General features: G+C 39.8%; 1 protein-coding gene across 4 annotated transcripts in view; it reads right to left on the bottom strand.

Moving 5' to 3' along the window:
• The window catches only part of LOC129918882 (microtubule-associated protein futsch), an 82,634-nt gene that overhangs the window by 2,749 nt on the left and 58,252 nt on the right, over positions 1-21,633 (bottom strand). For all 4 annotated transcript variants that reach the window (XM_055999628.1, XM_055999631.1, XM_055999629.1 and 1 more), the window contains exon 7: positions 745-21,573. In XM_055999628.1, the coding sequence (XP_055855603.1) occupies positions 745-21,573 (20,829 nt within the window). The remainder of the gene's footprint in view (positions 1-744; positions 21,574-21,633) is intronic.

Here is a 21,633-nt window from a genome sequence, read left to right as displayed (position 1 = left end):
AATAAAGCACAGAAAACAAAAACATAGATACATTTTTATGGAATAAACACAAATAAACAAAACAAAACTTTCATCAGGCGTTGGCATTATTTGCCGTTCCACAAATACAAAGAAACCCAAACTTCAGAATCAAAAAAAAGTATCAAAATCTGTTCGTTTGGAATACCGGATCGGACAGTCCCGGACCGTTCTAAGAATTGCCAAAAGTGATTTCCATTTGTAACAGGGATCTTTATATGACAAAGATCGAATGATTCAATGATCATTCATCGCAATTGTGTATAGCTAGAGGTTTATTTTTATATGTATTTGTGTAGATATGTGAATGTTGGTGAAAACAAAGCCTTTTTCAGAAAAGTCTCAGCAAAGGAGAATGCCCAAAAATATTTGAAGAAAAAAAACCAGCATTGATTAAAATGAGACATGTATTTGAGTCTTGAGAGGCCATTAATACCTTATATCGCATGTGACATAAGATGAGATTGTTTTTCAAATGATGTTGTTTATTTTTTTTTGGCCAAAATGTACATACATGACAGACTAGAGACCCACTGAAATAATGTGGATGTAGATGATAACATAATATAATGATATAATATAGATCCTTGTGGTGTAATTCCCAAAATAAAGTGCTTACAGTTTTCAAATAAAGATAATACCTAAGTTAAAAAATACTTTGCATTATATTATCAAGCTTTTAATAAATAAATAAATACATCTATGTAAAACGAAGCATCATATTACCTAAATCTTTATCTTCCCATGTTTGCTTAGCCTCGAGTAGTGCATTATAAACCTCTCGGCTAGGTTCAGTTCCAGAAAATACATAATAACGAGCACGCACACGTTTAAAGAATTCTACATGAGAATAATATGAATTTCCATTGTGTGGAACGTATGTCAAGTCCACATAAACTGGGCTGGATTTTCTGCTTTTACTTGGTGATTCTGCACGCTTTCTCAGATTTTTCTCATTGTTGAGCTTTGTTTTTGCAGCCACCATGCGACGTTCTTTCTTTGGTGTGGTTCGAACATCATTTTCAGTTGGGATAGGTGCAGGTGATGGCAGGCCCAAAGGCTTACCCCATTCTTTCAAAGGGTCTTTGGACTCAGTTGCTGTTTGGTCTTTTTTCTCTTCATCTGTTGAGTGAGAAGATGCTCCCTCGGCACCTTTTGGTTTTTGAATATCACCTAGTGGAAATTTGGGTTTGGTAATAGTCTCTTCGATTGTAGACTTCGATGGCGAGTATGAGTATTTGGCTGTGACAGTAGACATAACTTCAGTTCCACGAACTTGTCGGTGTGCTTCTAGCGCTTTTTCAAAATCTAAGTCAGCTTCGTCTAGGAATTTGTGGTCACCACTTTGGCGGGATAACCAAGTTTGGCTGGCACCTTCGCTTCCCGAAGATTGACTAGCTGGAGAGTCTGTGAAGGTTCTGCTTGCAATAGTTCTTGGTGTTATGATTGGAATAGGATCTGATTTATCAGTTGCTACTGTGCTTGCTGTAAGTGGTCCAAATGAGTCTGGAAGGGCTCCGTAGAATGATGTGCTCATTGGATCTACAATTTTGTGTGCCATTGTTATTGAGAGAGCGGATGAGTGTTCTTCACTACCGTATTGTGGCGGAATGTCATCCTGGCTTTCATCGATGTCTAGATCAGATTTTTTACTTATACCTGAGCTTGATCTTTGTAGTTCATAGCTGTGTGCTTGAGAAGATGCAACACTTCTAGGTGAGGGTGGAATTTCGTCGTCACTATAAGGTCGTTCATCTTCGCTTCCAGGGGTTGAGCTGCGAAACTCTGATCTTAACATTGCTAGTTCTTTTGGTTGCAATGGTACTTTGTCACTCTCGCTGGTTGTTCTTGTTGTTGTGACTGTAACTTTCTCACTAGCTGGTTCACTGGTGTCAGTTGTGGTAATAGTCTTTTCTTCTGTTACAATTTCTTTTCCATCACTGGAAATTACTTTGGTAACGGTTGTGATTGTTGTTGTTATGACTTTTTCCGTGCTTGCACTCTGTGATAATTTTTCTAAGGATTCTAGTTCAGACAAGTCAGGAGCAGAAGTTTTTGCCACTTCAACTACACCAAAGTTGGCGGGTGTATGAATATCTTCATTGGCTACTCTGGGAAATGGAGATGTTGGTTTTGGTGAAGATTCGGGAGTTTCTGTGAGTGAATCCTCACCTGCTGGAGTGGGAATAGAATGACTTTCTGATGTTAAGGCACCTGGACTTGATTTTCCAGAAACATCTTTTGGAGAGGATGGTATAGATACACCGCTTTTGTCACTATATTGTACTGTAGTCAGGCTACTCAGGTGAACAGTATCTTTTTGTTCTGAAGTGACTGTTGATTTAATACCTGGACTAACGGGTGCAGTTGGTGGTGTTTTCCTATCCAGTGTATCTTCTGGAGATGCATCTTCTTTTAGAGTAGTACTGAATGTTGTTGTGTCTATATGCTTTAATTCACTTAAAGATGATTCTTTACCTATTTTACTCTGAGCAGTTTGGTAGCTTTTTATTTTCGTTTTAGAAAGATGAGACAATTCTTGACTTATTTCTTCAAATGATTCTTCTTCTTCTAATGTATCAAATTCTTGACTTTCTTCCGAAGGCTTATAAATACTTGTCATCATAATTGTTGCAATAGATTTTGAACGTGCTTCTTTTATATTTAAAATGTCATCATCATCGTTTTCTTCATTTTCTTGATCACTCAAAGAACAGGTTTGCCGGCCCTCACTACTGTGACTTAAAGTTGATTCTCTGCGTGAAATTTCCTTTGAGTGCACAGTTATATCTGACACATTTTCTATGGTTGAATGTTTTTCGTTAATCATTTCTTCAGTATCTAATAAATCAATTTTTTGAGTGGTGACACTGATTGTGCTTAAATTTGACAGATTTGATGCCTGATTTGCACTAACTTCCGACTTGGAAGATGAGTCTAATTTGTGAACATTTGCTGAAGATTCTTGGGAATCTGATGTAACAAGCGTAATTTGAGGTCCTGAACTTTGCTCACTTTTTACCATTATAGATTCCTTAGCTGATGTTGCTTTTCCCTTTGAAAGAGTTCCGCTAACTGTGGAGTCAATTTGGGTGGTCGAGGACTGATGGGAAGCAGTTGAAGTCTTGTCTTGTTCTTCAGACTTAGTAGCGGATAATTGTTTTGCTGTGAATATTTCCTCAGTGCGAGATTTCGATTCTGATGCTTCTGATATATATGATGAATCTTCATTAATTGTCACACTCTCTGAAATGATAGTTTTTAATAGTACGTCTTCAGCCTTAGACCTGGAAGTGGATTCTTCTTTTGAAAAAAGACTGCTATGTTCGGCCGATGAAATTTCCCGTTGTTGTTGTTCACTACTAAAACCTGTTTTGATTAGTTTTGATTTTTGTTTTTGAATTGATTCTGTCAATTCTTCTCCAGCCTTGTCACTTATTGTGATGGTTTTGGTTTTCATGGTAACTTTTTCAGGTGAATCTTCATCAATTTGGTCATCACCTCCACTTTTATTTATACTTGTTATTACTGAAGATGATATAACGTGTTCTTTAGCTTCTTCAACTGAAGTGCTTTTTGAAGAAGCGGATATGGTTTTTGTAGATGTTACAATTGTCTTGTATGTATCAGATATTGATGACTCAGACTGATTATCCAGTGATACCATTTTTCTTTCCGCTTCTACGGTCTTTTGAGTATCAGTAATTGCTGTTGGAATACTAGAATATTTCTGGTATTTTAAAGTTTTTTCTGGAGTTTGTTCAATTTCATCAACCTGTTCAGGTGAATATTTATCAAATTCATGACTGGCAGCCGAATCAGGTCTTTCATCATATGTACTCTCATCCCTCGTCAAATCCTTTTCACTTAAGTTACTGAATGCTGATTCTCTTCTCAATTCAGATTGGTATTCACTAAAACTACTTGTTGATTCTTTTCGATCCAGAGGTGCTTGTATTATTTTGCCCATTTGTACCTTTTCAGAAATTTCAATTTTGTCCTTTTCTTCGAGTGAAATAGGGCCAGATTTAACGTCAGGAGATGATTTTTCAGAATCGGATTTTACAATTTGTTCATCAGTTTTCACGTCAGTTTCTAGGTTCTTCGATTCCTCAGGAGACATTTTTTCAGAAAAAATTTCAGACGTTATACTAGGAGTGAATACAATCGATCCCGTAGGACATATTTCCATTTGTTCACCTCCATCCTCACTACTTGCTGTGACGAGCATTCTTTGAACTGTGGCAGCATCTTCCTCTTTAGTTTTCAAAAGTTTTTCCTCCAGTTCCTTCTCGTTGAAATCTGGTATGATTTCTGTAATAGATTTCTCTGACTTTAAGACTTCAGCCACATTGAGGACAATTTTGGCTACTTCTTCTTCCCTTGGTGAAATTGGTCGTTTTGCCTGCACAGAAGGTGCAGTTGGTGTCTTAACAGATACTGTTTCTCTAGATTCTCTAGGTGGTGAAGATCGATGTTCTTCATCTTCTTCTTTGATGTCATGCAATATTATTTCATCTAGAGCAGGAGAATCCACAGTAGTTATATGAGTTTCTCGTAATTCCGTATGGAAACTTTTGACTTCATAAGACACTTTCATAGCTTCTATGGTTTCTGATACAGTTTCTTTTTCAATCTTTTCTGTAATTTGTGCATCCATCTCATCACTTGGCGCAGTGTCTTTTTGTACAGTGGTAGCAGAATCTTCAGCAATAGTCTCTACTGTTACAGCCATTTGCTTAAGGTCGTCACAAATTGATGAAGAAATTTTTACGGCTTGTTGAATGTCAGACTTTAGACTTTCAACAACCTCTTCTAAAATTTCGCCTGATGCAAATTGCTTATCGGATTCCAATGATGTTATAACAACATCGATTGGAGACGAAACAGTTTCGAGTGATACCTCCGCTTTTTCTCCAAATACTGAAATACTCGAACTCATACTTTTCTCAAGTTTTGTAGTTCCATTGAATTGCTGAGCAAAATCAACTGGACTAGATGTCGTATCCAGCGACGAGATTTCTGGTTTAATTTGTTGTTGAAGGTGAAGTTCAAAACTTTCTTTGTCTGTTTTTGAGAGAACATGGAATTCAGTTGGTAAAGCTTTATCAATGGGTGAAGATGCGGTTGAAAACTCTTCCAATTTAGACGGTAGTGCAGATTTTCCATCTGTTTTGTAGACAGATTCCATAACGAGTTCAACAGTTTCCTCCGTTTTACTGGAAACAGATTCAGTCAGCAATATTGTCTCATCGGTTTGGCTAACAACAGATTCTGGCCGCAATGTTTCTTTTGATGGTGGTGCAAATTGTTCATCCTTAACACTTGCGTGAGGTGATGTTTTGTCAGCAGATTTCGTTTCGGTTTCAACTTTTTCATCGGTCTTACTGGCAACAGATTCTGGACGTGATTCTTCCTCAGCTGGTGATGCAGATTTTTCAATCTTGTGAGAAATTTCGTCAGCATATTCTAGCGTGGGTTCTTTTGATTCATCAGCTTGGCTTACAACTGATTGTGGCCGTGATGCTTCTTTTGATGGTGGTGTAGATTTTTCATCTTTCTGACTTGAAGCAGGTGATGTTTTGCCGTCAGATTTCATTTCGGGTTCTACTTTGTCATCAGTTCTACTAGCGATAGATTCTCGACGTGATGCTTCCTCAGATGGCGATGCAGATTTTTTAATCTTGTGAGAAATTTCGTCAGCAGATGTTAGTGTGGGTTCTTTTGATTCATCAGCTTGGCTTACAACAGATTCCGGTCGTGATGCTTCCTTTGATGGTGGTGTGGATTTTTCATCTTTCTGACTTGAAGCAGGTGATGTTTGGCCGTCAGATTTCATTTCAGGTTCTACTTTTTCATCGGTCTTGCTGGCAACAGATTCTCGATGTGATGCTTCCTCAGATGGTGATGGAGATTTATCAATCTTTTGAGACGTTTTGCCAGCGGATTCTAGTGTGGGATCTTCAGTTGCATCAGCTTGGCTAACAACAGATTCTGGTCGTGATGCGTCTGTTGATGGTGCTGTAGATTTTTCATCCTTCTGACTTGGAGTTGATGTTTTGTCAGCAGATTTCAATTGGAGTTCTAATTTATCATCCGTCTTAATGGGAACAGATTCTGGAACTGGTGCTTCCTCAGGTTGTGATGCAGATTTTTCAAATTTTTCACTTGGTGTTTCTGTTTCCTCAGCTTGACTTACAACAGATTCTGGCAGTGATGATTCTTTTGATAGTGGTAAAGATTTTTCATCCTTCTGACTTGCAGGAGGTGATGTCTTGCCAGATGATTTGATTTCGACTTCTACTTTTTCCTTAGTCCTACTGGCAACAGATTCTGGCCGCGATTCTTCTTTTGATGGTGACAAAGACTTTTCTTCTTGATGACTTTGAGGAGATGTTTCGTCAGTAGACTTTATTTCGAGTTTTACTTTTTCATCAGTTTTACTGGCAACAGAGTCCGGGTCTGCTTCCTCTGATGGTGATACAGATTTTTCAATATTGTTAGACGCTTTTTCAGCAGATTCTAGTGGGGGTTCGTCTGTTGCATCAGCTTGGCTAACAACAGATTCTGGCCGTGATGCTTCTTTTGATGGTGATGTGGATTTTTCATCTTTCTGACTTGAAGCAGGTGATGTTTTGCCGTCAGATTTCATTTCAGGTTCTACTTTTTCATCGGTCTTGCTGGCAACAGATTCTCGCCGTGATGCTTCCTCAGATGGTGATGGAGATTTATCAATCTTTTGAGACGTTTTGCCAGCGGATTCTAGTGTGGGATCTTCAGTTGCATCAGCTTGGCTAACAACAGATTCCGGTCGTGATGCGTCTGTTGATGGTGCTGTAGATTTTTCTTCCTTCTGACTTGGAGTTGATGTTTTGTCAGCAGATTTCAATTCGAGTTCTAATTTATCATCCGTCTTAATGGCAACATATTCTGGAACTGGTGCTTCCTCAGGTTGTGATGCAGATTTTTCAATTTGTTCACTTGATGTTTCTGCTTCCTCAGCTTGACTTACAACAGATTCTGGCCGTGATGACTCTTTTGATAGTGGTAAAGATTTTTCATCACTCTGACTTGCAGGAGGTGATGTCTTGCCAGATGATTTGATTTCGACTTCTACTTTTTCCTCGGTCCTACTGGCAACAGATTCTGGCCGCGATTCTTCTTTTGATGGTGACAAAGACTTTTCTTCTTGATGACTTTGCGGAGATGTTTCGTCAGTAGACTTTATTTCGAGTTTTACTTTTTCATCAGTTTTACTGGCAACAGAGTCCGGGTCTGCTTCCTCTGATGGTGATACAGATTTTTCAATATTGTTAGACGCTTTTTCAGCAGATTCTAGTGGGGGTTCGTCTGTTGCATCAGCTTGGCTAACAACAGATTCTGGACATGATGCTTTCGCAAGCTGTGATGCAGATTTTTCAATTTTTTCACCTGGTGCTTCTGTTTCCTCTGGTTGACCTACAACAGATTCTGGCCGTGATGCTTCTCTTGATGGTGGTGTAGATTTTTCATCCTTCTCCCTTGCAGGAGTTGATGTTTTGTCAGCAGATTTTATTTTAGTTTCTACTTCTTCATCAGTTTTACTGGCAACAGATTCTGGACGTGATGGTTCCTCAGGCTGTGATGCAGATTTTATAATTTTTTGGCTTGTGTCTTCTTTGTCCTCAGCTTGGCTTACAACAGATTCTGGCCGTGATGCTTCTTGTGATGGTGGTAAGGATTTTTCATCCTTCTCACTTGCAGGAGTTGATGTTTTGTCAGCAGATTTTATTTTAGTTTCTTCTTCTTCATCGGTTTTACTGGCAACAGATTCTGGACGTGATGCTTCCTCAGGTTGTGATGCAGATTTTTCAATTTTTTGACTCGGTGCTTCTGTGTCTTCAGGTTGACTTACAACAGATTCTGACCGGGAGGCTTTTTCTGATAGTGGTTTAGATTGTTCATTATTCTCACTTGCAGGAGTTGATGCTATGTCAGCAGATATCATTTCAATTTCTCCTTTTGCAGCAGTCTTGCTAGCTACAGATTCTGGTCGTGATGGTTCCTCAGGTTCTGATGCGCATTTTTCAATTTTTTGACTCTGTGGTTCTGTGTCTTCAGCTTGACTTACAACAGATTCTGGCCTGGATGCTTCTTCTGATGGAAGTTTAGATTTTTCTTCCTTCTCATTTGTAGGAGTTGATGCTATGTCAGCAGATATCATTTCAACTTCTCCTTTTTCAGCAGTCTTACTAGCAACAGATTCTGGGCGTGATGGTTCCTCAGGTTCTGATGCAGATTTTTCAATTTTTTGACTCGGTGCTTCTGTGTCCTCAGCCAGGCTAACAACAGATTCTGGCCGGGATGCTTCTTTTGATGGTGGTGTAGACTTTTCACCTTTCTCACTTGCAGGAGTTGATGCTATGTCAGTAGATTTCATTTCAGATTTTACTTTTTCATCAGTCTTACTGGCCACAGATTCTGGACGTGATGTTTCTTTTGATGGTGGTGTAGACTTTTCATCCTTCTCAGTTGCAGGAGTTGATGTTATGTCAGCAGATTTCATTTCCGGTTCTACTTCTTCATCAGTTTTACTTGAAACAGATTCTGGACGTGATGCTTCTTTTGACGGTGGTGTAGACTTTTCACCCTTCTCACTTACAGGAGTTGATGTTATGTCAGCAGATTCCATTTCAGGTTCTACTTTTTCTGCAGTCTTACTAGCAACGTATTCTGGGCGTGATGGTTCCTCAGGTTCTTTTGATGGTGGTGTAGACTTTTCACTCTTCTTTTTCGCAGGAGTTGTTGCTATGTCAGTAGATTTCATTTCAGGCTCTACTTTTTCACCAGTCTTACTGGCCACAGATTCTGGACGTGATGATTCTTTTGATGGTGGTGTAGACTTTTCATCCTTCTCAGTTGCAGGAGTTGATGGTATGTCAGAAGATTTCATTTCCGGTTTTACTTCTTCATCAGTTTTACTTGCAACAGATTCTGGACGTGATGCTTCTTTTGATGGTGGTGTAGACTTTTCACCTTCCTCACTTGCAGGAGTTGATGTTATGTCAGCTGATTCAATTTCAGGTTCTACTTTTTCTGCAGTCTTACTAGCAACAGATTCTGGGCGTGATGATTTCTCAGGTTCTGATGCCGATTTTTCAATTTTTTGACTCTGTGCTTCTGTGTCCTCAGCCTGGCTTACAACTGATTCTGGAATTGATGCTTCTTTTGATGGTGGTGTAGACTTTTCACCCTTCTCACTTGCAGGAGTTGAAGTTATGTCAGCAGATTTCATTTCAGGTTCTACTTTTTCATCAGTCTTACTGGACACAGATTCTGGATGTGATGCTTCTTTTGATGGTGGTGTAGACTTTTCATCCTTCTCAGTTGCAGGAGTTGATGTTGTGTCAGCAGATTTCATTTCGGGTTCTACTTCTTCATCAGTTTTACTGGCAACAGATTCAGGACGTGATGCTTCTTTTGATGGTGGTGTAGACTTTTCATCCTTCTCAGTTGCAGGAGTTGATGTTGTGTCAGCAGACTTCATTTCGGGTTCTACTTCTTCATCAGTTTTACTAGAAACAGATTCAGGACGTGATGCTTCTTTAGATGGTGGTGTAGACTTTTCACCCTTCTCACTTGCAGGAGTTGAAGTTATGTCAGCAGATTTTATTTCGGGTTCTACTTTTTCATCAGTCTTACTTTCAACAGATTCTGGACGTGATGTTTCTTTTGATGGTGGTGTAGACTTTTCACCCTTCTCAGTTGCAGGAGTTGATGTTGTGTCAGCAGATTTCATTTCGGGTTCTTCTTCTTCATCAGTTTTACTGGCAACAGATTCAGGACGTGATGCTTCTCTAGATGGTGGTGTAGACTTTTCACCCTTCTCACTTGCAGGATTTGAAGTTATGTCAGCAGATTTTATTTCAGGTTCTACTTTTTCATCAGTCTTACTGGCAAGAGATTCTGGACGTGATGTTTCTTTTGATGGTGGTGTAGACTTTTCATCCTTCTCAGTTGCAGGAGTTGATGTTATGTCAGCAGATTTCATTTCCGGTTTTACTTCTTCATCAGTTTTACTTGCAACAGATTCTGGACGTGATGCTTCTCTAGATGGCGGTGGAGACTTTTCACCCTTCTCACTTGCAGGAGTTGATGTTATGTCAGCAGATTCAATTTCAGGTTCTACTTTTTCTGCAGTCTTACTAGCAACAGATTCTGGGCGTGATGGTTCCTCAGGTTCTGATGCCGATTTTTCAATTTTTTGATTCTGTGCTTCTGTGTCCTCTGCTTGGCTTACAACTGATTCTGGCCTTGATGCTTCTTTTGATGGTGGTGAAGACTTTTCATCCTTCTCACTTGCAGGAGTTGAAGTTATGTCAACAGATTTTATTTCAGGTTCTACTATTTCATCAGTCTTACTGGCCACAGATTCTGGACGTGATGTTTCTTTTGATGGTGCTGTAGACTTTTCATCCTTCTCAGTTGCAGGAGTTGATGTTATGTCAGCAGATTTCATTTCCGGTTTTACTTCTTCATCAGTTTTACTTGCAACAGATTTTGGACGTGATGCTTCTCTAGATGGCCGTGGAGACTTTTCACCCTTCTCACATGCAGGAATTGCAGTTATGTCAGAAGATTTCATTTCAGGTTCTACTATTTCATCAGTCTTACTAGCCACAGATTCTGGGCGTGATGGTTCCTCAGGTTCTGATGCAGATTTTTCAATTTTTTGACTCGGTGCTTCTGTGTCCTCAGCCAGGCTAACAACAGATTCTGGACGTGATGTTTCTTTTGATGGTGTTGTAGACTTTTCATCCTTCTCAGTTGCAGGAGTTGATGTTATGTCAGCAGATTTCATTTCAGGTTTTACTTCTTCATCAGTTTTACTAGCAACAGATTCTGTACGTGATGCTTCTCTAGATGGCGGTGGAGACTTTTCACCCTTCTCACTTGCAGGAGTTGATGTTGTGTCAGCAGATTTTATTTCCGGTTCTACTTCTTCATCAGTTTTACTGGCAACAGATTCAGGACGTGATGCTTCTTTTGATGGTGGTGTAGACTTTTCATCCTTCTCAGTTGCAGGAGTTGATGTGATGTCAGCAGATTTCATTTCGGGTTCTACTTCTTCATCAGTTTTACTTGAAACAGATCCTAGGCGTGAAGGTTCCTTAGGTTCTGATGCCGATTTTTCAATTTTTTGACTCTGTGCTTCTGTGTCCTCAGAATGGCTTACAACTGATTCTGGCCTTGATGCTTCTTTTGATGGTGGTGATGACTTTTCATCCTTCTCACTTGCAGGAGTTGAAGTTATGTCAGCAGATTTTATTTCAGGTTCTACTATTTCATCAGTCTTACTGGCCACAGATTCTGGACGTGATGTTTCTTTTGATGGTGCTGTAGACTTTTCATCCTTCTCAATTGCAGGAGTAAATGTTATGTCAGCAGATTTCATTTCCGGTTTTACTTCTTCATCAGTTTTACTTGCAACAGATTCTGGACGTGATGCTTCTCTAGATGGCGGTGGAGACTTTTCACCCTTCTCACTTGCAGGAGTTGATGTTATGTCAGCTGATTCAATTTCAGGTTCTACTTTTTCTGCAGTCTTACTAGCAACAGATTCTGGGCGTGATGGTTCCTCAGGTTCTGATGCCGATTTTTCAATTTTTTGACTCGGTGCTTCTGTGTCCTCAGCCTGGCTTACAACAGATTCTGGCCTTGAAGCTTCTTTTGATGGTGGTGTAGACTTTTCACTCTTCTCACTTGCAGGAGTTGGTGCTATGTCAGTAGATTTCATTTCAGGTGCTACCTTTTCATCAGTCTTACTGGACACAGATTCTGGACGTGATGTTTCTTTTGATGGTGGTGTAGACTTTTCATCCTTCTCAATTGCAGGAGTAAATGTTGTGTCAGCAGATTTAATTGCAGGTTCTACTTCTTCATCAATTTTACTGGCAACAGATTCAGGACGTGATGGTTCTTTTGATGGTGGTGTAGACTTTTCACCCTTCTCACTTGCAGGAGTTGAAGTTATGTCAGCAGTTTTCATTTCAGGTTCTACTTTTTCATCAGTCTTACTAGCAACAGATTGTGGACGTGATGACTCCTCAGGTTGTGATGCAGATTTTTCAATTTTTTGGCTTGTTGCTTCGGTGTCCTCAGCTTGGCTTGATGGTGGTGTAGACATTTCACCCTTCTCACTTGCAGGAGTTGAAGTTATGTCAGCAGTTTTCATTTCAGATTCTACTTTTTCATCAGTCTTACTAGCAACAGATTGTGGACGTGATGACTCCTCAGGTTGTGATGCAGATTTTTCAATTTTTTGGCTTGTTGCTTCGGTGTCCTCAGCTTGGCTTGATGGTGGTGTAGACATTTCACCCTTCTCACTTGCAGGAGTTGAAGTTATGTCAGCAGTTTTCATTTCAGATTCTACTTTTTCATCAGTCTTATTAGCAACAGATTGTGGACGTGATGACTCCTCAGGTTGTGATGCAGATTTTTCAATTTTTTGGCTTGTTGCTTCGGTGTCCTCAGCTTGGCTTGATGGTGGTGTACACATTTCACCCTTCTCACTTGCAGGAGTTGAAGTTATGTCAGCAGTTTTCATTTCAGATTCTACTTTTTCATCAGTCTTACTAGCAACAGATTGTGGACGTGATGGTTCCTCAGGTTGTGATGCAGATTTTACAACTTTTTGGCTTGGCATTTCTGCGTCCTCAGCTTGGCTTACAGCAGATTCTGGCCGGGATGCTTCTTTTGATGGTGGTGGAGACTTTTCATCCTTTTCACTTACAGGAGTTGATGTTATGTCAGAAGATTTCATTTCAGATTCTTCTTTTTTATCAGTCTTACTGGACACAGATTCTGGACGTGATGTTACTTTCGATCGTGGTGTAGACTTTTGATCCTTCTCAGTTGAAAGAGTTGATGTTAAGTCAGTAGATTTCTTCTCAGGTTCTAAATTTTCATCAGTTTTACTGGCAACAGATTCTGGACGTGATGTTTCTTTTGATGTTGGTGTAGACTTTTCATCCTTCTCACTTGCAGGAGTTGATGTTGTGTCAGCAGATTTCATTTCGGGTTCTACTTCTTCATCAGTTTTACTGGCAACAGATTCTGGACGTGATGTTTCTTTTGATCGTGGTGTAGACTTTTCACCCTTCTCACTTGCAGGAGTTGATGTTATGTCAGCAGATTCAATTTCAGGTTCTAATTTTTCTGCAGTCTCACTAGCAACAGATTGTGGACGTGATATTTCCTCAGGTCGTGATGCAGATTTTATAATTTGGCTTGTTGCTTCTTTGTCCTCAGCTTGGCTTACAACAGATTCTTGCCGTGATGCTTCTTGTGATTGTGGTAAGTATTTTTCACCCTTCTCACTTCCAGGAGTTGATGTTTTGTCAGCAGATTTCATTTTGTTTTCTTCTTCTTCATCAGTTTTACTGGCAACAGATTCTGGACGTGATGCTTCCTCAGATTTTTCAGTTTTTTTGGTCTGTGCTTCTTTTACCTCAGCTTGGCTTACAACAGATTCTGGCCGTGATGCTTCTCTTGATGGTGGTGTAGATTTTTCATCCTTCGGACTTGCAAGTGGAGATGTTTTGTCAGCAGATTTTATTTCTGGTTCTATCTTTTCATCGGTCTTGCTTGCAACAGATTCTCGACGTGATTCTTTCTCTAGCGGTGATACATCTGGTTTTTCATCGGTCTTACTAGCAACAGAATCTAGACCTGATGTTTCCTCAGATGGTGATGCAGATTTTTCAATCTTGTGAGAAGTTTTGTCAGCAGATTCTATTTCATAAGCTTGGCTTACAACTGATTCCGGTCGTGATGCTTCTTTTGATGGTGGTGTGGATTTTTCATCCTTCTGACTTGAAGCAGGGAATGTTTTGCCGTCAGATTTTATTTCGGGTTCTACTTTGTCATCAGTTCTGCTGGCGACAGATTCTCGACGTGATGTTTCCTCAGATGGTGATGCAGATTTTTTAATTTTGGGAGAAATTTCGTCTGCAGATTCTAGTGTGGGTTCTTTTGATTCATCAGCTTGGCTTACAACTGATTCCGGTCGTGATGCTTCTTTTGATGGTGGTGTGGATTTGTCATCTTTCTGACTTGAAGCAGGTGATGTTTTGCCGTCAGATTTCATTTCGGGTTCTACTTTTTCATCGGTTCTGCTGGCAACAGATTCTGGGCGTGATGCTTCTGTGGATGATGGTGTTGATTTTGCATCCTTCTGACTTGCAGGAGGTGATGTTTTGTCAGCAGGTTTTATTTCAGGTTCTACTTTTTCATCAGTCTTGCTAGCAACAGATTCTCGCCGTGATGCTTCCTCAGATGGCGATGCAGATTTTTCAATCTTTTGAGAAATTTTGTCAGCAGATTCTAGTGTGTGTTCTTTTGATTCATCAGCTTGGCTTGCAACTGATTCTGGCCGTGATGCTTCTTTTGATGGTGGTAAAGATTTTTCATCCTTTTGACTTGCAGGAGGTGATGTTTTGTCAGCAGGTTTCATTTCGGGATCTGGCTTTTCATCGGTCTTACTGGCAACAGATTCTCGACGTGATGCTTCCTCAGCTGGTGATGCAGATTTTTCAATCTTTTGAGAAATTTTGTCAGCAGATTCTAGTGTGTGTTCTTTTGATTCATCAGCTTGGCTTGCAACTGATTCTGGCCGTGATGCTTCTTTTGATGGTGGTGTGGATTTTTCATCTTTCCGAATTGAAGCAGATGATGTTTTGTCGTCAGATTTCATTTCAGGTTCTACTTTTTCATCGGTCTTGCTAGCAACAGATTCTCGCCGTGATGCTTCCTCAGATGGCGATGCAGATTTTTCAATCTTTTGAGAAATTTTGTCAGCAGATTCTAGTGTGTGTTCTTTTGATTCATCAGCTTGGCTTGCCACTGATTCTGGCCGTGATGCTTCTCTTGATGGTGATGTAGATTTTTCATCCTTCGGACTTGCAAGTGGAGATGTTTTGTCAGCAGATTTTTTTTCTGGTTCTTTCTTTTCATCGGTCTTGCTTGCAACAGATTCTCGACGTAATTCTTTCTCTAGCGGTGATACATCTGGTTTTTCATCGGTCTTACTAGCAACAGAATCTGGACGTGATGTCTCCTCAGATGGTGATGCAGATTTTTCAATCTTGTGAGAAGTTTTGTCAGCAGATTCTAGTGTGGGTGCTTCTGTTTCATAAGCTTGGCTTACAACTGATTCCGGTCGTGGTGCTTCTTTTGATGGTGGTGTGGATTTTTCATCCTTCTGACTTGAAGCAGGTGATGTTTTGCCGTCAGATATCATTTCGGGTTCTACTTTATCATCAGTTCTGCTGGCTACAGATTCTCGACTTGATGTTTCATCAGATGGCGATGCAGATTTTTCAATTTTGGGAGAAATTTCGTCAGCAGATTCTAGTGTGGGTTCTTTTGATTCATCAGCTTGGCTTACAACTGATTCCGGTCGTGATGCTTCTTTTGATGGTGGTGTGGATTTGTCATCTTTCTGACTTGAAGCAGGTGATGTTTTGCCGTCAGATTTCATTTCGGGTTCTACTTTTTCATCGGTTCTGCTGGCAACAGATTCTGGGCGTGATGCTTCTGTGGATGATGGTGTTGATTTTGCATCCTTCTGACTTGCAGGAGGTGATGTTTTGTCAGCAGGTTTCATTTCGTGATCTGGTTTTTCATTGGTCTTACTGGCAGCAAATGCTGGGCGTGCTTTTTCCTCAGATGGTAATGCAGATTTTTCAATCTCTTGAGAAGTTTTGTCAGTAGATTCTAGTGTGGGTTCTTCTGTTCCATCAGTTTGACTTACAACAGATTCTGGCCTTGATGCTTCCTTTGATGGTGGTGTTGATTCTTCATCTCTCTGGCTTGAAGCAGGTGATGTTTTTCCGTCAGATTTTATTTCAGGTTCTATTTTTTCATCGGTTTTACTGGCAACAGATTCTGGCCGTGATGCTTTTTTTGATGGTGGTAAAGATTTTTCATCCTTTTGACTTGCAGGAGGTGATGTTTTGTCAGCAGGTTTCATTTCAGGATCTGGCTTTTCATCGGTCTTACTGGCAACAGATTCTCGACGTGATGCTTCCTCAGCTGGTGATGCAGATTTTTCAATCTTGTGAGAAATTTTGTCAGCAGATTCTAGTGTGGGTTCTTTTGATTCATCAACTTGGCTTACAACTGATTCTGGCCGTGATGCTTCTTTTGATGGTGGTGTGGATTTTTCATCTTTCTGAATTGAAGCAGGTGATGTTTTGCCGTCAGATTTCATTTCGGGTTCCATTTTTTCATCGGTTTTACTGGCAACAGATTCTGGCCGTGATACTTCTTTTGATGGTGGTAAAGATTTTTCATCCTTCTTACTTGCAGGAGGTGATGTTTTGTCAGCAGGTTTCATTTCGGGATCTGGCTTTTCATCAGTCTTACTAGCACGAGAATCTGGACGTGATGTCTCCTCAGATGGTGATGCAGATTTTTCAATCTTGTCAGAAGTTTTGTCACTAGATTCTAATGTGGATTCTTCTGCTACATCATCTTGGCTTACAACTGATTCCGGTCTTGATGCTTCTTTTGATGGTGGTGAAGATTTTTCATCCTTCTGACTTGCTGGAGGAGATGTTTTGTCAGCTAATTTTATTTCTGGTTCTATCTTTTCATCGGTCTTGCTTACAACAGATTCTCCACGTAATTCTTTCTCTAGCGGTGGCACATCTGGTTTTTCATCGGTCTTACTAGCAACAGAATCTGGACCTGATGTTTGCTCAGATGGTGATGCCGATTTTTTAATCTTGGGAGAAGTTTTGTCAGCAGATACTAATGCGGGTTCTTCTGCTTCATTAGCTTGGCTAACAACAGATTCCGGCCGTGATGCTTCTATTGATGGTGGTGAAGATATTTCATCCTTCTGACTTGCTGGAGGAGATGTTTTGTCAGCAGATTTTTTTTCTGGTTCTATCTCTTCATTGGTCTTGCTGGCAACAGATTCTCGACGTGATGTTCTCTCAGATGGTGATGCAGATTTTTCAATCTTGTGAGAAGTTTTGTCAGAAGATTCTAATGCGGGGTCTTCTGCTTCATCAGCTTGGATAACAACTGATTCCGGCCGTGATGCTTCTTTTGATGGTGGTGAAGATTTTTCATCTTTCTGACTTGCTGGAGGAGATGTTTTGTCAGCAGATTTTTTTTCTGGTTCTATCTTTGCATCGGTCTTGCTGGCAACAGATTCTCGACGTGATGTAGATTTTTCAATCTCGTGAGAAATTTTGTCAGCAGATTCTAGTGTGGGTTCTTCTGTTTCAGCTTGGCTTACAACTGATTGTGGCCGTGATGCTTCTTTTGATGGTGGTGTAGATTTTTCATCCTTGTGACTTGCTGGAGGTGATGTTTTGTCAGCAGGTTTCATTTCTGGTTCTATCTTTTCATCGGTCTCGCTTGCATCAGATTCGCGACGTAATTCTTTCTCTAGCGGTGATACATCTGGTTTTGCATCGGTCTTACTAGCAACAGAATCTGGACGTGATGTCTCCTCAGATGGTGATGCAGATTCTAATGTGGGTTCTTCTGTTTCATCAGCTTGGCTTACAACTGATTGTGGCCGTGATGCATCTTTTGATGGTGGTGCAGATTTTTCATCCTTCTGACTTGCTAGTGGAGATGTTTTGTCAGCAGATTTAATTTCTGGATCTATCTTTTCATCGGTCTTGCTTGCAACAGATTCTCGACGTGATTCTTTCTCTAGCGGTGATACATCTGGTTTTTCATCGGTTTTACTAGCAACAGAATCTGGACGTGATGTCTCCTCAGATGGTGATGCAGATTTTTCAATCTTGTGAGAAGTTTTGTCAGCAGGTTCTAATGCGGGTTCTTCTGCTTCATCAGCTTGACTTTGAACAGATTCTGGCCTTGATGGTTCTATGGATGATAGTCCAGATTTATCATCCTTTTGACTCGGAGTAGGAGATGTTTTAGCTGCATGTTCCAATTTAGCTTCTACTGTTTCATTAATTTGACTTACATCAGATTCTGGGGGCGATGTTTTCATTGGAGATATTTTATCAATTGTATCCAATGTGGTTTCTCGATTTAGATCACCTGTGCTGACAACAGGTTCTTTCTGTGGGATTTGCATTGTTAGTACTGCATCTGTACTTGGTAATTTATTTTTCTCTTTCTTTATTGAATCTATCATTACTGCTTCAATTTCCGATACCTGTTCACTTATTTCAACTTGTGATCGCAGTTTTTGTGTCTCTTGTTCTGCCTTTATAGATTCAATTTGCAATTCTTCAAGCAAACTCTTGGCAACGGAAGCTTCTTTTTCTTTGGTAAAAATCTGTTTTCCAAACAATGTCTGTTCTATTTCTACCTCAATTGCTTCCTCAATGGTGGCAGGACTTTCAAGAGATGTTGTATCTTCTTTTTCTTTCAGCTCAGTTACCTTTCCACGAACAGCTGGAAGTTGCGCTGGTATTTCATCCTCGGAAGTCATTTCACTCTGTTCTTTTTCATCTGGACTTGTAATATGTTTCTTATCACTTAATTCAGTTTTTCTTAAACTACCTTCAGGTTTTTCAGATTTTGTCTCTGGTTGATCATGATCATGTATAATTTGTGGTTTAGTCACTTTGCTCTGATCCAGAACTGTTCCTGTTTCTGTTTTCTTTTTTTCTTGTTCGTCACTTTCTTCTTTAATTTCAGCAGCTAGTTTTTGTTCAGGTTTTACTTCAACCATTTCATGTTTCAGTTCCTCTTGTTCTTTTGACATTGCTTCTTTTGCTGTATCTTCTTTTTCTTTTTCTTCTACCTCTTTTTCTTCTTCAGCGATTTCTTCTTTTAATGAGAGAGGTTTATTCGTGTCTTGGACTTCTTTTTCATCGTAAACCCCAAAATCTGCTTCTTCGTGCATTGGAAGATCAGCAACTTCATCTGGAGTCTTAACAACATCGCGCATAAGATTTTGTTGGGTCTCAAAAGTCATTTTAAGTGGAAGAACTCTGTCAGGAGCAACTGCAGGCCCTTCTTTACCTAACAAGGGTTTTGGTTGGAGGCGAACTGCTTCGATTTCTTTCGTTTCTTCCTTGACGTGCTTCTCTTCAATCACTAAGTCCTCTTTGATTTCATCAAGTGGAATTCGTTCATCTTCCGGCAATGTTGGAGCTGTTGTTGCACCCGATTCAATTGTTGCAGAAAACTTTTCTTCCGGAAGACTTTCTTGCAAGTTAATTTCTTTCGCTGCATCATTTTCAATCTGTTCATCTTTAGTGTCAGACGTTTTCTTTGCACTGCTAACTTTTTCTTCTCGCGAAGGTGATGATAGCTCTTCTGTCTTAACTGTTACTTCTTCAGTTCTGGCTTTGACTATTTCTTTTGCTGAGGAAATTATCTCTTGCACTTCAGCTTTTAATTCTGTTTTTTCTGGAGTTGTCAAGTCTACTTTTTCTTCAATAGAATCAGGTTGAATGTCAGCATCATCATCAGCTTCTTCCTCCTCATCCACTTCTTCTTCTTCTTGCTGCCTATTTCTCCGTTCTTCAGCTTCTGCCTTTGCAATTTCTGCTTCTATCTCCTCTTCGGCGCTCTTTTTTCGTTTTTTCTCCGATTCTTGTGAGTCGCGTTGATGTTTCTGAATTTCCTCTTCTTTGGTCATACTACTTTCCTGTTCAACAACTGAGTCTTCAGTGTATTGTTCTATTTCCTCTTTTTCAATTATAAGATACTCTTCATCTTCATCTGCTTCAGTTGTACTGTCTTGTTTGGCAATTTCACGATGATCTGATATAAGTTCACTTTTTCTTTTCTTTTCATCTCGACTAAAAACGGCTTCAATTTCACGAACCACTTCTTGTTCTTCTTTAAGATCATCAAGCTCGCGTTGCTTGGCGGCATCTAATTCCTGGGACGTAACCATGTCTTGAATTTTTTTTGCTGTAGGTACTTCATCTGCACTAGGTGTTGAAACCAAGCTAGAATCAGTAGTACCACCTTTGTCTAATCGAGACTTTTTCAATTCTGTTCTTGGTTTCATGACTTTCACTGGACTTCCTGGAGCTCTTTTAGTTGGTGAAGTTCCCCGAGGACGTCTAGAAATCGGCTTCCTCTCTGTTTTTTTAGTTTCTTTTTTATCAGTAATCGTGCTACTTGTTCTTGTTGCTTCCCTACGAGTGGTAGAAATTTTGGAAATGTGCTGCTTAGACTCTAAAACTTTACGGTTGTTTGCATCCTTAGCACTCTTTGCAGGTGTACTGCTAGGACTTGATTTTGCCACTCTTGAAATAACTCTGGGCTTAATTTCTTTTTCTTTAATTGGTTGTGCAGGTTTTGTTAAACCGTCTTGCTTACGTGGAGTGTGTGTTGGAGAAGCTTTTCTATCTTCTTTCTTAAATATCTTTTTCTCCATAGATTTAGGGGGCTTTGTGTCAATTCGTGAACGAATGACAGGTTTCACTTCGGCACGTGGCTTTTCAGTTCTTGCCTTCGGTTTTGGTTTGATTTGTTCATGAACATCATCTTTAGAAGCTGGTTCGGTTTGTTGTTGTTGTGGCTTTACTATCATGACCTCCACTTTCTTTTCAGTGACTTCCTTATTGTCTTCATCGTCTTTCTTTTCTTCATCTTTTCCATCCTGTTCCAGATCCTTAGAAACTTGATCAATTATCTTAGAAATATGACTGTCTTCCTCTTTATCCAATACTCTCTCGATTTTCTTTTCTACAGCTTCAATTGTAGTATCTTTTATTTTATTGTCTTCCTGTTGTTGGACAGAAGTTGATTTTATTCGTGCTTCAACGACATTAGCGTCTCTTTCTAGTTGTAATGGTTTTCCAGTTTTGGACGGAACAACAGGTTCGGCAATGCCTTTTTCTAATGGTCCGGATTTGAATACTCTACGAGTTGTAACCGTTTGAATAACAGGAGCAATTGATTTGGCAGTGCAAGTCGAGTATTTCATAAATTCCAGATGCTTCAATTTTTCTAAACCTTCTTGAATTTTATAATCAGGTGTGCTCCCAGGAAACAAAATTCTTGTGATTGTATCATCAGGATCTGCAGGCTGCCATACCAATAAAGAACAAATTGACACAAGATTCTGTAATGGGAATTGAAAATCTCTGGTGTCCTTTGCTGCAAAAAGCTTTTGGTCGCCTGCATTCCATTTTTGTAAGAAGTCTTTTACTTCTTTTGAATCCTTAGACGGACTTATCACATACATATCCAATGTACCATGACCCACTTTGTGGTAAAGGTTGATTGGTTCCGAATTTCGATAACAAGTCTGTGGTTTTAAATCTAAAGATTTTACACCACTGACTAGATTGTGACCACGTTCAAATAAGTCTACCAAAAGTGGATCCTTGTCTTTGTCACCATCAGGGCTAGGCAAGCTCTTGCGATCAGGAATATTACAAAAGAAATGCCCAATTTGGGGATAGACAAGTGATTCACGTTTGCGCTCAACAACGGCTGCCATTCCATTTATATTGCTATTATTAATACGCGTCAATAGAACAGCATCCAGGCGGTCAAGATGACGTGCGAAATCCCAGAAACAAGCCTTTCTGTTAAAACCTCCATCAACTGAAAAGGCAAAATAGTTTTAAGTTTACTCTTTTCATCAAAACAACTTCATATAAATTA

The sequence above is a fragment of the Episyrphus balteatus genome, chromosome 4, assembly GCF_945859705.1.
Source record: "Episyrphus balteatus chromosome 4, idEpiBalt1.1, whole genome shotgun sequence".
Taxonomy (NCBI): Eukaryota; Metazoa; Arthropoda; class Insecta; order Diptera; family Syrphidae; genus Episyrphus; species Episyrphus balteatus.
This window is presented reverse-complemented; position numbering and strand designations above follow the sequence as displayed.